Below are 17,468 nucleotides of genomic sequence, written 5' to 3'. Positions count from 1 at the left end.
GCATGATTAGCCACAGAAAGATTAACTTAGCCCGGTGATAGGCTTAGCAAAGATGAACTCGCAGAGACGATTGGTTGCCACAAAGCTATCCCGTTTTATGGGCGGTCTTATTTACGTGGCCTGTTTTTACCATATATGGATAATCCACTGACGTCAACAGTAGGACGTCACAAATGGGGCGAATTCCAAGCGGCTCCTTCGGAGAAAGTTTGAAGAAAGGCAAGATTGTTTTATATCTCCACAATGCCTCCACGGTTTGCTTTCAAATTTTCTGGACTCATGCAGATTCCAAATACACAACAACAGGTACCAATAGGTAAGAAAAGTTGGATTTGCATAAAATGGCTCTAAAATGCTGGGTGGAGGTGCTCAACTGGGGTTAAACACATTTTTGAAAGGGCTAGAGCAAATTTACTATTTCTGTAACATCCCAATAGTTTAACAGTTTACTCATTTTCATACAATATTCACCTGAGAACACATTTCAGAATAGTGTAGTCTGTTATGAGTCAAACAAATCCATATATTTGCTCAAATTCAAGAGTAGCTGAGAACCATAGTTCACAATGAGCAAGAAATAAAGAAGCACCAACTTAGTTATTAATATATCATTTAACAGAGGCATGCAATATAAAAATATTTTCAGCTTGTCTTGGAAAGAGCTGGAAACTCAACTGTAAATCAAGGGAAAGCTCCTGTGACATAAAGTGACAAGATGTTGGCTCGTAAACTAACAATGTGAGTGTGTGTGTTGAAATGGCAGACATTATTTCCACTTTTACCCAACATCTACCTCAAAGCGCCAGGTGGCCATAGCCCAGCTCAAACCCACGCAGCTGCTCTCTTACATGCCCACGCAAACACACGCACACACACTTTTACAGAACTGACTTTGAGATCACCCTTCTTGAATATACATATCACTAATACACATGCTCGCATACTTGCATGAGGCTTTATTTTGTATACAGCAGTATCAGAATTAATCGCTTCGCCAAGCTGGGCTTATCCTCACACGTACACAGAAATCATGATATTAGATGCATTAATGCCTGCTGCTCATAAATTTGCATCAAACTGTGATGTGCAACATGTTCAAAGGATTATTCCTGACAAACGGTGCTCTCAAACATATACACACAGAAAAGGTCACAATACATCTCATCACCCACACATCGACACACATTTATAGGGTTAAAGACCTTATTTTGAGTCTACACACACACACCGCCTTGGAAATGCAAGGGTTACAGCAACAGGATATGAGGCTGTTTCCATCAGCCAGTTTCCAGTATTTTCTCTTTTTTTTCCAAGTAAATGCTAATTTAATCGTTTAAAAGGTGCCTTTTTATAGAAGCTTATCCACTTGAGCTTTGCCAGCAATCAGAATCCCCAGCAGTAGCTTATGATGCTTTGTTCTACAGAAATTGTAATTAGGTAGGTAGTTTTAGACCTTGATAGTAGAGTTTGGAAAGGAACAAATGTATTTCTTTATAGTAGAAAATGTCCCCGACTGCATGCAGCTAATAGTAATCAATATGAACAGGAAGCTTTTTTTGAAAACACATGGAAAAGATAATAATTCTGGAGTCAAAGTATAACCATTGTAAAATATTTACTAACTGTACTGGCGGTTTTTAAAGTTGCATTTTAAGAGGTTGAAACCTGGAAGCCAGAAGCAGAGGGGCAGTAATTAGGCCACCCGTGCTGACCCATCAACTGGAGAATGTTGTGGTTCAGGGTTACGACCATGGCCAAATATAACTACCAGCCATCTTCAGCAAGCAACATTAAATGATGAAATTACATTGTGACTAATGATGCAAGAAGCCATGGCCAAATATAACTACCAGCCATCTTCAGCAAGCAACATTAAATGATGAAATTACATTGTGACTAATGATGCAAGAACATCATAGGGCCGAAGATACACCAGATCAGGTCCAGATGTTGAAAGTCCGTACGCAGCAGGGTCACTTGGTAATTAATGTCCAAGAAAGCTCCTCCGCAGTTACTGTTGTTCATTTGTTAAGGAATTAGGCCGTGCTCACACCATGGCATTCATACCGTGCTGGACTGGCCATGATTCCTGTCTTCCGTACGCACATTGATATACTGGAATTGTTAAGTTAAGTTAAAGTTAAAGTACCAATGATTGTCACACACACACTAGGTGTGGTGAAATTTGTCCTCTGCATTTGACCCATCCCCTTGATCACCCCCTGGGAGGTGAGGGGAGCAGTGGGCAGCAGCGTAGCCGCGCCCGGGGGGGTCCCATTTTTATAGTCTTTGGTATGACCCGGCCGGGATTTGAACTCACAGAGCAGGGGCGTCGAAGTGGAGGGGAAAGTGGGATGTTTTACCAGGGACTCTATCTGTGGCAATATTTGAAAAAGTTATGTACAAATTTTACTTTTGCATCTCATTGCATATAACTATTGTACATTCAATGACCCTCAATTTAAGTTAGAAAAAGAGTTGTCACTATAGTTTCTAAAAACAGGGAGGCTTATCCCACATGAGAAACACTGATAATAATATAATATTATTGATGTGTTATTATGATGCATATTACCCACTGTAGATAATTATACGTGAATCAGATCATCTCTACATTACACTCTGAAGTAAATGAAAACTTGACATATTTATAATCATATTTAGGTAAATAATGACAGGTTATATGGTATATTATATTCATATACTGGCCATTTTATATTGAATTTGTTAACACGATTTTGTAAAAAAAAAAAAAACAGCTTTTTTTTCAAAAACAAAACCAAATTATTTTGAGGGGGTTTCCTAGATATGTTCGAGTCTAAATTTGTTAATCCCATTTTATTATTAAAAATAATCATGTTTACTTGTGTTTTTAAAAGATAGTTTCAAGCAAATTCATGTAATAGTTAGTCTTTTAGTGCATGCAAACATACCAAGTGTGGCGTTTATGGGGTGACAATAGGGGCGCCTTCAGGAGTTTTGTGTATGGGGTTTTCAGAATCTGGTGCTACGCCCCTGGTTGTGAGTGAGTGAGTGAGCAAGTAAGATTGCTATGGGTTTGACTTTTGGATCATCCATCCATCCATTTTCTATTGCTTGTCCCTCTCGGGCTCGCATGGGCCGGAGCCTATCCCAAATGCACTCAGGCGGAAGGCAGGGTACACCCTGGACAAGTTGCCATCTCATCGCAGGGCCAACACAGACAGACCACATTCACACCCACATTCACACACTAAGGGCAGTTTTACTGTCACCAATCAGCCTATCCACAGGTGCATGTCTTTGGAGGTGGGAGGTAGCCGCAGTACCTGGCGAGAACCCATGCATGTTCTCACAGGGAGAACATGCAAACTCCACAAAGAAAGAATCGAACCCAGGACCTTCCTTATCGCTGTGAGCAGGAGCGCTAACCCCTTCTCCACCGTGCACTTTTGCATGAGTTTCTGTCTTTATATTTGATCTCAATTATATTGGTTACTGTTAAGAATTTGCAAGGAGCAATCACATTAGTCATTAAAAGACTTAGCTACATAGTACACTTGCATGTGTGTGTTTATGCAACGATGCAGTACCTTGACCCACCTATATCATTCATGCCAGAGGAGGGGAAGCGGGTTAATCTGGGCATGGATTAGTGCGAACTACCTAAATTAGCAAACTAAATACACTGGAAGGCACACCTGGATGGGTGTGGAAGTGGAGAGCTGATTGGACCATGACAGGACATAGGTGAAATCATAACATGACACGAAGTAGTGACTGACAGAAACTTATCTTAAATGCAGAACTGGAAAACCAAACAAACAAAAAGACAAACACAGGTCAACAAAATGACAAAAAGTCAAAGCTGAAAAACCATGACAACCATGATAGACAAATAATTGGGTGCAGTTTGACAACAACTCAGACAGCATCCTGGCAGGTCCAGTCCACAAAAAAGATATTGTGCTGTTATTAAGTTTAAGTCTTTTTTTTTAAAAAAAGACAAAGAACGCAAAAACAGCCCAACACGCCTTGGGTTAATTCTTTGATGTTTGAAGGGCGCTGACATCTGGTATGACTCCAAGTGGTTAGAGTGTCCGCCCTGAGATCGGTAGGTTGGAGTTCAAATCCCAGCCGAGTCATACCAAAGACTATAAAAATGGGACCCGTAACCTCCCTGCTTGGCACTCAGCAACAAAGGGTTGGAGTTGGGGGTTAAATCACCAAAATGATTCCCGGGCGCGGCGCCGCTGCTGCCCACTGCTCCCCAAGGGGATGGGACAAATGCAGAGGACAAATTTCACCACATCTAGTGTGTGTGTGACAATCATTGGTACTTTAATCTTTAATCTTTGATGTGTGGCAGTGGTTCAAACTGTTTTTGTTTTGACACTGAAAAGTTGTATTTTTTCTTTAAAAAATGCCAACATTTTGTGTTCGGTTCTAGAAAGTCCACCATACAATATTGTTTTCTTCTCTTTTGACAAGCTGATGTCTCTCTGGAAGTCTGTAGTTGTCATGGGATCTCGGCAGAGTGCCGCCATGAGTGAGCCAGTCTATACTGTTGCTATAACTTTAATGACTGTAGATATCATTTTACAAGATAATATTGTCAGTGACATTGTCTGTTTTTCTTGTTGCAGTTAAAACCATATTCAACCCTGCACCAGCTATCCCTGACTTGGATCCTGACTTCTACCGATTCTCTGATGTGTTTTGCTGCAATGAGTCTGAGGTGATGAATCACACAAACACACACAATTAGATCGTCAGCTAAATACTGCGCTTTTTTATTGGGATTATAAAAAAATATATCTTCTCTCTTCCTTTAATTAACAGAAAACTTAAACATACTCCATAAGTCTTTAAATCCTGGCAGTACATGACTTGTACATTTGTAGGATTTACTGTACGATTGCTAGATTCTCATAATTAGATAATTAGTGGAGTATACTGCCTATTATGGTAGGATTAGAGCCATCCTGAAGTTATAAGAGCACACACCCTTGAACAGTTACTGAACCATGTCTTCTAGATCAGTGATTCTCAAACTATAGTATGTGTACCACTAGTGCGGGGGTCAGCAACCCGCGGCTCTCAAGCTGCATGCGGCTCTTTAGTGCCACCCTAGTGGCTCCCTGGAGCATTTTTTAAAAAAGGATTGAAAATGGAAAAAGATGGGGGGAAATATTTTTTTTGTTTTATTATGATTTTTGTTTGAGGACAACCATGACACAAACCTTCCCAATTGTTAGAAAGCCCACTGTTTAATACGTTTGTGTGTATGCTTCACTGATGAGAGTATTCGGTGAACATTGTTTTGTCCTACTAATTTCGGCGGTCTTGAACTCACCATAGTGTGGACTGTGACACAACAGTTTGTTTACATGTAAAATTTTCCACTCCTTCTTTTTCTCATTTTGTCCACCAAAGGTTTCATGCTGTGTGTGAATGTACAAAAGTAAGCTTTGTTGATGTTATTGACTTGTTGGAGTGCTAATCAGGCATATTTTTTCAGTGCATGACTGCAAGCTAATCAATGCTAACATGCTATTTAGGCTAGCTGTATGTACATATTGTATCATTATGCCTCATTTTTAGGGATATTTGAGCTCATTTAATATCCTTTACTTTTATCCTCTTTGTATATAATTTAGTTTGCATGGCTCATAACACATTATCTGTATGTAATATCGGCTGCGTTTGAGATAGTTGTTTGTGTGCCATGTTGTTCCAGACCACAGCAAACATTACCTTGTTTGCCAAAGATTGTAATAAATCTATTAAAAGAAGACAGCCTGCCGTTTCCTTTAACTTGGACACACACATCTATACCTTTGGCCATTAAAAGACAGTAATTTCCAGGAGTTATCTCATCACTTCTGAGTAGCCTCTGATTTACTAATGGTTTCTAATGTTGTAAAAATGTGTAGAATAAATATAAAATGTCAACATTTCTGTCAACGAAGATTTGCTTCAGCCATAGTCATTTTGATAGTAGGCTATTATAGCTAATATAGACACTAACGTCATGTGTTGCCTTAAAGGCCTACTGAAACCCACTACTACCGACCACACAGTCTGATAGTTTATATATCAATGATGAAATCTTAACATTGCAACACATGCCAATACGGCCGGGTTAACTTATAAAGTGCAATTTTAAATTTCCCGCCACACTTCCGATTGAAAACGTCTAGATATGATGACGTATGCGCGTGACGTAAACGGTTGATAGAAGTATTGGTACCCCATTGAATACAATACAAAAAAGCTCTGTTTTCATTTCAAAATTCCACAGTATTCTGGACATCTGTGTTGGTGAATCTTTTGCAATTTGTTTAATGAACAATGGAGACTGCAATGAAGAAAGTTGTAGGTGGGATCGGTGTATTAGCGGCGGACTACAGCGGACTACAGCAACACAGACATGGATAGCAGACGCGCTAGCCGCCGAACTCACCTTAACTTCCTCCGTCTCGCCAACCGCATCTGTGATCGGGTGAAGTCCTTCGTCGCACCGTCGATCGCTTGAACGCAGGTGAGCACGGGTGTTGATGAGCAGATGAGGGCTGGCTGGCGTAGGTGGATAGCTAATGTTTTTAGCATAGCTCTGTGAGGTCCGGTTGCTAAGTTAGCTTCAATGGCATCGTTAGCAACAGCATTGTTAACCTTCGCCAGGCTGGAAAGCATTAACCGTGTATTTACATGTCCATGGTTTAATAGTATTGTTGATCTTCTGTCTATCCTTCCAGTCAGGGATTTACTTATTTTGTTTCTATATGCAGTCAAGCATGATACTATCACGTTAGCTCCATAGCTAAAGTGTTTCGTCGATGTATTGTCGTGGAGATAAAAGTCCCTGTGAATGTCCATTTCGCGTTCTCGACTCTCATTTTCAAGAGGATATAGTATCCGAGGTGGTTTAAAATACAAATCCGTGATCCACAATAGAAAAAGGAGAGAGTGTGGAATCCAATGAGCCAGCTTGTACCTAAGTTACGGTCAGAGCGAAAAAAGATATGTCTTGCACTGCATTCTAGTCCTTCACTCTAACGTTCCTCATCCACGAATCTTTCATCCTCGCTCAAATTAATGGGGTAATCGTCGCTTTCTCGGTCCGAATCGCTCTAGCTGCATTGAAAACAATAGGAAAATGTGAGGAGCCTTTCAACTGACTACGTCACGCTACTTCCGGTAGGGGCAAGGCTTTTTTTTAATCAGATACCAAAAGTTGCGATCTTTATCGTCGTTGTTCTCTACTAAATCCTTTCAGCAAAAATATGGCAATATCGCGAAATGATCAAGTATGACACATAGAATGGATTTGCTATCCCCGTTTAAATTTAAAAAATTCATTTCAGTAGGCCTTTAATTATAAGACTTTTAATTTTTTGCGGCTCCAGACAGATTTTTCTTTGTATTTTTGGTCCAATATGGCTCTTTCAACGTTTTGGGTTGCCGACCCCTGCACTAGTGGTACGCCAAAGAATCCCTTAATTTAAAGTTCAGTGTTTTATTTTCCTATATTCAAATATAGGGTTACTGTTAAAACTGTGTGTAGTGTTAGACTGGCCAAAAATATTAAATATATACTTGTTAAATAAAACTTTTGACTTGTTTTAAATGAATACTTGGTTTAAAAACTACTGTTCGTGATCATGACCCCTGCCGGCATATCAGTAGTCCCACTGTATTATTCATATATATACAGTATATATATTTACTGTATATCCTCCCCTCTCCTACAGTCATAGCATCTCACCCCAGGTGATGACAGATGAGTAAAAGTGGGCGTAGGTAGCTGGGAATTGCATAAATAACAAGGCAGATGTGCTTTTTTCTTGACTCAGCCACCCCTTGGGGCTTAACGTGAAATGGTTTTTGATGTTGTGCTGCACAGCAAAAAAAAAAACACTCTATAGCCAGGTGTGTGGAAACAATAAAAGCCTTTTTGTATAAGGGTTGTATTATTTTGAGTCTTTGTACAGTGGTACCTCCACTTAAGAGTGTTTTGAGATGAGCTCTGTCTTTCGGCTAATTGTTATGCTTTAAGCTGAAAGCAAATATTTGAGTTTCATGCATCCCGCCATTAGATGACATAGCAAATGTCATAGGGAACACCGTAAGATCCGCCCAAAACATCTGATCTTACGCGCTATCATTAGCTTATAGCTAATGGACATAACTTTGTTTTCCAACCATGGAAATAAAGACTGTGAGTGTGAAGGAGAGAGTGCTTAGAAGAAGAAGCGGATGAAATTCATTGAAATAATAAAATAAATCATCAATAAAATGGCCGTCAACTTGCATATCACTGGTAGTCTGCATCGTACTGAAGCAGAATGAGTCAAAATCGCCAGCCAAGAATGGTAAAATAATAACTAAATGGTGGACATCTATCCATGGAAAAGCTGCTGATGGTGTGTTTGACAGAGAGGCAGATATCAAATATCCTTCAAACGATGGCAAAAGTTTGAGAAAGGCAAAATATCGTTTGCTGAATGATGTGATAATTTGAACCCTAAATTTGTAAAATTGTAGCAATATACTACACATGGTTTCGTGGGGCATTAAAAAACAGAAAAATACATTAAATGGATTTTTCTAAAATTAAAGCCTTAAATGGCATTAAAAAACATTAAATGCGATGTCCAGAGGCATTTAAAAATGTAATACAATTGTAGGACTTGACCGATAAGTCAATACGTCAATTCATCGAACTATTTGCGGTCATCGAAAATTTGCTACGTCTGTGTGTTATTTTTTTCCGTCTTTGGCTTTAAAACTGGATACAAGAGGTTTTGTAAGGTCCGAAAGAGAGAAAAGTGCTGCCTTTATAGCGGGCACTCTGATGGACGACAAAATCAAACGGTTTCAGGGGCCCAAACTTTGCCAGTCTTTGGTCACTGTAGGCATGTAGTCCCTAACTCTCACACCATATCATGTTAATGACGAAGCTGCGCTTGTTTTATACGCAACTCTTTTTCTCAGTTGTCTCCAGTTCAACACATAAGCTAACTTTGCTAACATTAGCAACTCTCCTGATGCAGACGCCTCACAGGACCTACAATGCCCTAGGACGTGCAAACAAGGCAATTTTTACAATTGACCACATCTCTTTTATATAATAATACCTGGGATTTATATAGCGCTTTTCTAAGTACCCAAAGTCTATATATTGAATTAGTTCCTTAAGCTGCCTCACACTTTATACATAACTTGTCATCTACTGTACCCTTTTTAAACATCTGAGAGGTTGTAAAATACAACCTGTTCAAGAGGTTTAATTGACTCAGTTTATTTTTATTGCATCTAAGGCAGTGGTCCCCAACCTTTTTGTACCTGCGGACCGGTCTACGCTTGAAAATTTGTCCCACAGACCGGGGGGGTTGTTTTTATTTTATTATTTTTTTCCATAAAAAAATACAATCATGCGTGCTTACGGACTGTATCCCTGCTGACTGTATTGATCTATATTGATATATAATTTAGGAACCAGAAATATTAATAACAGAGAGAAACAACCCTTTTGTGCGAATGAGTGTAAATGGGGGAGGGAGGTTTTTTGGGTTGGTGCACTAATTGTAAGTGTATCTTGTGTTTTTTATGTTGATTTAATAAATAAATAAATAAATAAAAATATACATATATATATATATATATATATATATATATATATATATATATATATATATATATATATTTGTTTTATTATTATTTTTATTTTATTTTTGTGCGGCCCGGTACCAATCGATCCACGGACCGGTACCGGGCCGCGGCCCGATGGTTGGGGACCACTGATCTAAGGGGCTTATTGGCATTTTTCCAAGTATCATTCCATGACATGTTTTTTTCTAAAATGTTTAAATCAGTCATCCATTTTCGAACACCTGCATCATTTGCATTCGTAGTGTATAATGTTAATTTAATGAAGAAAAAAAAGTGTATCCTAATTTAAAAACGTAACCTCTAATTTGTGGCTCTTATAAGGCATATTTTCAGAGAATATGCATTTTTACAGCATGTTTTAAAAGCAATAACATTTAAAAAATACTTTTGTTTGTATTATATTGATCAATTAATTCAGAATTGGATGTGGGCTTAATTGCAGTTCCCCTTTAATAATTTTGGTTGAAGGTGCAGTATGATGATTACAGGCGGAACCTTTTAATTGGCTGTTGTCTACGACCGTGCATGAAGTCAGAACACCGGATGCTACTATAGAAAAATAAATAAATACAAATAGATTATCAGATGAAAAAGTCTTGCGAGCCAATTCTAATTCACTAGATAGTAAAAGTTAATGTAAACTTTTCAACTATACAACATTATCATTGATTATCAAAGGCTTAAAAAGTTTTCTATAACTGACAATTGTAAGCTTTTGACTATATATAATAACCATATGTGGTCAGACATGGGCATTGAAATTGTATTAAGTGGCATTGAAAATGGCATTAAAAAGCATTAAATTAGATTTGCTGATACCTGCAGAAGCCCTGTTACAGCAATATCTTTAACATGTACTGTATATTCCTTTTGCAATATCACATACCGTGTCAGCCACATAATACTGTCTTGACTTTAACAAAAGTGTATGTGTGTGTAAGTGTGTTTGTGTTTTTACTTTTACACACACTTGCTCTTATTCTGGTAACAAGAGGGACTCAGATGATGACTAACAAAACATCCTTTTTTTGCACCTGACAGTACCTGCATGACTGCAGGCTCTTAAAGCATTATTTCACTGTTTATTTTTTAACTGTCCAGGGTCATTGCTTACTTAGGCAGATCACATTCTCAGACTGCCATTTGACTTCAGTGTCGGTCGTGCTTGAACTCTAATGAGTTCTGGGAGGTTATCTGATACACACACACAGTCCAGGTGCGTGTGCAAGTTTGCGTAAGCATGTGTGGTCTCACTGTACATGGCTGACGGGTGACGCGGGAAGGTGGTGCATGGCCGGGATTAAGCAAGACAAAGTGCAGGCACTCTTTGATCAGCAGCCCGCATGCAATGTTGAGGAGCTTTATTGAGAGGGTTGACGTTATCTTCCACGTCCATCTTGGGGCCCCACATGCCAAACGTTTCTATCATGACCCCGACTGATACAGAGAAATGAGATCCCACAACAATCTATCAGGATTCACAGCGACATACTGAAAATATTTGATTAGTTTGCCACTAAAACCTGTAATATGATAAAGCTCATTAACTAGAGACTTGACGCATGTTTCATATTTAACAAGCCAAACAGAACAATTTATTATGTAACATGCCTTTAAAAAAATATATAATATGAAGAGATGGATGCAAATTTGGTAAAAGTGTGTTCAAAGATGCAGATACAGTAGCACCTCAGCTTACCAGCTTAATTGGTTCTGTGACCGACCTCTTAAAGGGAAACTGCACTTTTTTAAAATGTATCCAATCATTCACAATCATTATTAAAGACATGACGCAGGATCGACCTTTTAGAGGGGAACTTCACTTTGTTGGAATTTTGCCTATTCATCCATCATTAATTATGAAAGACATGACAATGGATGTATATTTTTTAATGCATTATAACTTGTATATACATGTAAATACATGTCTGCTTACAGCGGAGCCAATGAGAGGTCCTCTATTCCGCCCATAAAACTCAGTAAATAACTTTCCAAAAACCGCCAACAATACTTCATTTAGATTTCGTGACATGAATATTAACCAAATATTAGCGATATTGATATTATAAGGGCTATTAATAGCGGCACTGTGATAACTACCGTGTGTGCCGATGTTTACATCGTCGAGTGGTCTGCTGCTTTGTCGCTTCCTTGCTCCCTGTAAGCTTATTGTACAAACCCCGTTTCCATATGAGTCGGGAAATTGTGTTAGATGTAAATATAAACGGAATACAATGCTTTGCAAATCGTTTTCAACCCATATACAATTGAATGCACTACAAAGACAAGATATGTGATGTTCAAACTCATAAACTTTATTTTTTTGCAAATAATAATTAACTTAGAATTTCATGGCTGCAACACATGCCAAAGTAGTTGGGAAATGGCATGTTCACCACTGTGTTACATGGCCTTTCCTTTTAACAACACTCAGTAAACGTTTGGGAACTGAGGAAACACATTTTTTAAGCTTCTCAGGTGGAACTCTTTCCCATTCTTGCTTGATGTACAGCTTAAGTTGTTCAACAGTCCGGGGGTCTCCGTTGTGCTATTTTAGGCTTCATAATGCGCCACACATTTTCAATGGGAGACAGGTCTGGACTACAGGCAGGCCAGTCTAGTACGCGCACTCTTTTACTATGAAGCCACGTTGATGTAACACGTGGCTTGGCATTGTCTTGCTGAAATAAGCAGGGGCGTCCATGGTAACGTTGCTTGGATGGCAACATATGTTGTTCCAAAACCTGTATGTACTTTTCAGCATTAATGGCGCCTTCACAGATGTGTAAGTTACCCATGTCTTGGGCACTAATACACCCCCATACCATCACAGATGCTGGCTTTTCAACTTTGCGCTTATAACAATCCGGATGGTTCTTTTCCTCTTTGGTCCGGAGGACACGACGTCCACAGTTTCCAAAAACAATTTGAAATGTGGACTCGTCAGACCACAGAACACTTTTCCACTTTTTATCAGTCCATCTTAGATGAGCTCAGGCCCAGCGAAGTTGACGGCGTTTCTGGGTGTTGTTGATAAACGGTTTTCGCCTTGCATAGGAGAGTTTTAACTTGCACTTACAGATGTAGCGACCAACTGTAGTTACTGACAGTGGGTTTCTGAAGTGTTCCTGAGCCCATGTGGTGATATCCTTTACACACTGATGTCGCTTGTTGATGCAGTACAGCCTGAGGGATCTAAGGTCACGGGCTTAGCTGCTTACGTGCAGTGATTTCTCCAGATTCTCTGAACCCTTTGATGATATTACGGACCGTAGATGGTGAAATCCCTAAATTCCTTGCAATAGCTGGTTGAGAAAGGTTTTTCTTAAACTGTTCAACAATTTGCTCACGCATTTGTTGACAAAGTGGTGACCCTCGCCCCATCCTTGTTTGTGAATGACTGAGCATTTCATGGAATCTACTTTTATACCCAATCATGGCACCCACCTGTTCCCAATTTGCCTGTTCACCTGTGGGATGTTCCAAATAAGTGTTTGATGAGCATTCCTCAACTTTATCAGTATTTATTGCCACCTTTCCCAACTTCTTTGTCACGTGTTGCTGGCATCAAATTCTAAAGTTAATGATTATTTGCAAAAAAAAATGTTTATCAATTTGAACATCAACTATGTTGTCTTTGTAGTGCATTCAACTGAATATGGGTTAAAAATTATTTGCAAATCATTGTATTCCGTTTGTATTTACATCTCACACAATTTCCCAACTCATATGGAAACGGGGTTTGTATATCATAAATCATGCATCTGTGTTGGCCCTGTGATGAGGTGATGGCGACTTGTCCAGGGTGTACTCCGCCTTCCGCCCGTGTGCATCTGAGATAGGCTCCAGCACCCCCCGCGACCCCGAAAGGGAAAAGCAGTAGAAAATGGATGGATGGAATGATGGATGCATCTTACCTGGATAGAAGAAGGCTGAGGATGTATTCCAACATGTTGGTACACTTTGATAGCCAAATTAAACCAGCAAATGGCGTGAAGGGCACGAAAATCAGAATCAGAAATACTTTATTAATCCCTGAGGGGAAAATACAATTTTCAGTACAATCCCATTCAAGATCAGACAAACATTACAGGGAGACAGAACAGGATCGCTGACAGAAAAGACGCTTGGTCCCACTCCCTGTCTCTTCGTGAGGATTATGAGTGATTCTACATCTAATTGGAATATATTAACATCCTAGCAGTAAACATCCTAATGACAGCAGACCTTGCACAGTAAGTATTTGTTTTCTCTCTTGAAGTCTGCACTAAGCAGTGGTGCTGTTGAAAAAATTTTTTTACGTATTATATTTGTTTTTTAAATTATTACACCACGTATGCTTAAAACGATCAAAATACGTAAATGTTAAATGTTATTATAAATGTGCCCATTACTACATTACATATATACTTACTGTGTGTATTAATACCTTGATCGAGATGTTTGGATGTTTTTTAAGGGCTTTTTCGTCAGAATATCGCAGCTCCCATAGGCTCCATTGTAAGCAGACTTTTGATCGAACGTATTTAATATTTAGAATGCAGAAAAAAAATGCATCCGTCGTCATGCCTTTCATAATGATTGTGAACGATAGGCAAAATTCCCCCAAAATGTGCAGTTCCCCTTTAACCAGTGTTGTTACTGTAGCGCCGTTAGTTTTGGCGGTAACTAGTAATCTAACGCGTTATTTTTTTATATTCAGTAACTCAGTTACCGTTACTACATGATGCGTTACTGCGTTATTTTACGTTATTTTTTATGTAGTATCGGCTAGAAACAGAAGCGCTGCAGTGTCTTTCTTCTGAATCTTCCACTGTCACACGCCGGAGAGAAGAAAAGAGCCGTGTGCGTGTGTGTGGGTGTGGCTGTGGGGGGGGAGGGACACACGTGATCCGCGGTTTGATATATAAAACAAAACAAAAAGGTTGTTCGCATGCACGTTCAGTCCACACACAGCGTGGTCATGGCGAGCGGAGTAACGGAGGAGCTTGAATGCCCCGCGCCATTTAATCGGTGTGTTTATAGGAGCAGACTCGGTTGTGCAAGACGAGGCTTTTAAACACATGCTGAACGTGCTTGAGCCACGTTACGACATCCCGTCGAGCACCCACTTCAGCGATAAGATTGTGCCAGATCTTTATGAGCAGGAGAAGAAAAAAGTTGTGGATGAACTATCCAGAGCATCATCTGTTGCGCTCACGACAGACTGGTGGACGTCCAGGGAAACTATGTGACGATAAGCGCTCACTTCATCACAGCAGACTGGCAGATGAGCAGACACGCCCCCTCTACGAGAGTCACCTTGCACAGGTACTGACACAAGCAGTGGAGGAATGGAAGATAAAGATATCCCAGTCACAAGTGATAATGCCAAAAATCACATAAATGCAGTGAATGAGGCAGTACTGGGACCACAGATAGGTGCTTTGCACATGTAGTGAATTTGGCATCACATCTCAGTCAATAGGATGGATCAGGAAGGAGGTTTCCTAGCACAACAGCTGCTCATGTACTTAAGACAAAGCAAGACATGCTAAAACTGCCTACTCATAAAGCTCATACATGATGTCCAAACGAAGTGGAACTCCACTTATGATATGTTGGAGCAGCAGGCAGCTATATACTCTGCATTGACCCACAAGACCCTGAAGAAAAATGTCAAAGACATCATCAACCTGTCTGATGATGATGTGAGAATGGCAGAGGAGGTCCTCCAGGTGCTTAAACCCCTCAAAAGTGTTACATCTCTACTGAGCACTGAAACTTCACCATCTGTGTCAATGATCCTGCCACTGAAAACAAGGATTGTACAATCCATGACTCCCAAGTGTGGAAGACAGCAGCATCAGGCTTTATTTCACTATCTATGTTTCAAGGAAGATGATGTGCCTTCTTATGTTGCACTTTAAGTTGTTTTTTATTAATGGTCATTGGTCCAAGTTTAAAGAAAGGAGAAATGCCTTTTTATGTTGCACTGTTTTTCATTAATTATGTTAAAATGAAAATGAAAATGCATGTCAAGTTGATCAACTGATTGTATTATTCTCCAGTGCAATAACAGTATTGTAATGAAGGCTAAAAGGGCATTAATGGGGGCTTTAAAAAAAAAAGAAGAAAAAAAGAAGTAACTAAATAGTTACTTTTCACAGTAACGCATTACTTTTTGATGTAAGTAACTGAGTTAGTAACTGAGTTACTTTTGAAATTAATTAACTAGTAATTGTAACTAGTTACTAGTTTTCAGTAACTAACCCAACACTGCCTTTAACACAAAACACTTGTCTCTCAAATCAACATCATTCATTGAAATACAATTAAATCAATTGAATTAGTGCTTGGCCCCTGAATGCAGCACAATTTGAAAGATGTACAGTACATCCTTTTTAAGAAGAAAAACAAACTTTTAGATAATAGATATTGATTAAAAACAGTACAATAGAATGTAATACCAACTACAGTAGTAGTACGTACAGCATTTACCTTGGATAGTGGACTTCTATGGTTTATCTCCCTCCACCTGCTTTGCCGTCAAACACCATCAGCATCTTCTCCATATTTTCATGGATAATTGTTTTTATAAAATAATTTTCATATAACACAGACAAAGACAATGAAAAGGTGTGTTATTGTTTGTGCTATGGCGCCATCTATTGGACAACTTCACTCACTGCAGGTGCTGCTTGTTGAAAATACATTTCTTATTTTGTCTCTTGAACATATGTTGTCTCTTGAACCGGAAGTACAACTGTCCATAGCGTTTCTGCTCGAAAGGATTCTTGAATTCAACACTCAAAGCAACGTTGTAAGTTTTACAATATAACTACAAAATGTTATACTTACTTAACCGTCCCATGTGTGATGTTTATAGGACTGTTTTCATGTAAATTTGTACGTGCTATTATAATGTAATCAGAATCAGAAATACTTTATTAATCCCTGAGGGGAAATTCTGATTTTCAGAACAATCCCATTCTAGAGCAGACATGCATTACAGACAGACAGAACAGGAACGCTAACGGATCTGCCGACTTCCAGCGCCCCTTAAGACAGGTGGGGAAAATGTTAACGCTGGGAGGCGGGGGGTTGAGTAAAAAAAAGGTTCTGTCTCAGACTGGGCTCTTGGGGAGTGGGTCCAGATTGAGGTTAAGAAAAAAATAATAATCAGGCTAGCGTTGTTAGCATTAGCAAATATGCTAACACGTTTACAAGTGTCTGGGATAGTATTATTAATTTACATATCTTTTTTTACTTATCTTTTTTTGTATTGTTTCAGTTTTGTAAATTTGCCAAAATGTCACTGTGGAGTTTTTGAGTCTGTTTAGCTGATTGGAGAGCCAGCTTCCGCAGCTAGTGGGTCCATGACAATGACTTCTGTTTTGTTTGATCAGCCGTTTTACTGTCTTGTGACAGGCACCGTTTAGAAACAATAAAGGTATGTAAATAAACATTTGCCTAATCCTCTGTACCGGTATATATCTGCGGCTTATAGTCTGGTGCAGCTAATATATGTAAAAATATTTATTTGATCTAAAATTTGGTGGTGCGGCTTAAATACCGATGTGTTTTATAGCCCAGAAAATATGTGTAATGTTTTTTATGATTTATTTTTTTATTTCAATAAATTTCATCCACTTCTTCTTCTCAGCACTGTCCTTCACACTCACGTTCTTCCTTCCCATGATTGGAAAACAAAGTTATGTTAATCTCTAGCTATAAGATAATGCTAGCGAGTAAGACCAGATGTTTTTGGCCTGATATAACGGGGTACACTGTGGGATTTGCTTCGCCAACTAATAGCTGGGATGCTTGTTACT

At 39.1% G+C, this 17,468-nt stretch overlaps 1 protein-coding gene across 4 annotated transcripts in view; it reads left to right on the top strand.

Moving 5' to 3' along the window:
* The window catches only part of rbks (ribokinase), a 118,716-nt gene that overhangs the window by 49,482 nt on the left and 51,766 nt on the right, over positions 1 to 17,468 (top strand). For all 4 annotated transcript variants that reach the window (XM_062041743.1, XM_062041740.1, XM_062041741.1 and 1 more), the window contains one exon: positions 4,626 to 4,717. In XM_062041743.1, the coding sequence (XP_061897727.1) occupies positions 4,626 to 4,717 (92 nt within the window). The remainder of the gene's footprint in view (positions 1 to 4,625; positions 4,718 to 17,468) is intronic.

The sequence above is a fragment of the Entelurus aequoreus genome, linkage group LG03 (assembly GCF_033978785.1).
Source record: "Entelurus aequoreus isolate RoL-2023_Sb linkage group LG03, RoL_Eaeq_v1.1, whole genome shotgun sequence".
In the NCBI taxonomy this organism is placed as follows: Eukaryota; Metazoa; Chordata; class Actinopteri; order Syngnathiformes; family Syngnathidae; genus Entelurus; species Entelurus aequoreus.
Note: the sequence above shows the minus strand (reverse complement) of the source record. Positions and strands in the feature narration are given on the sequence as shown.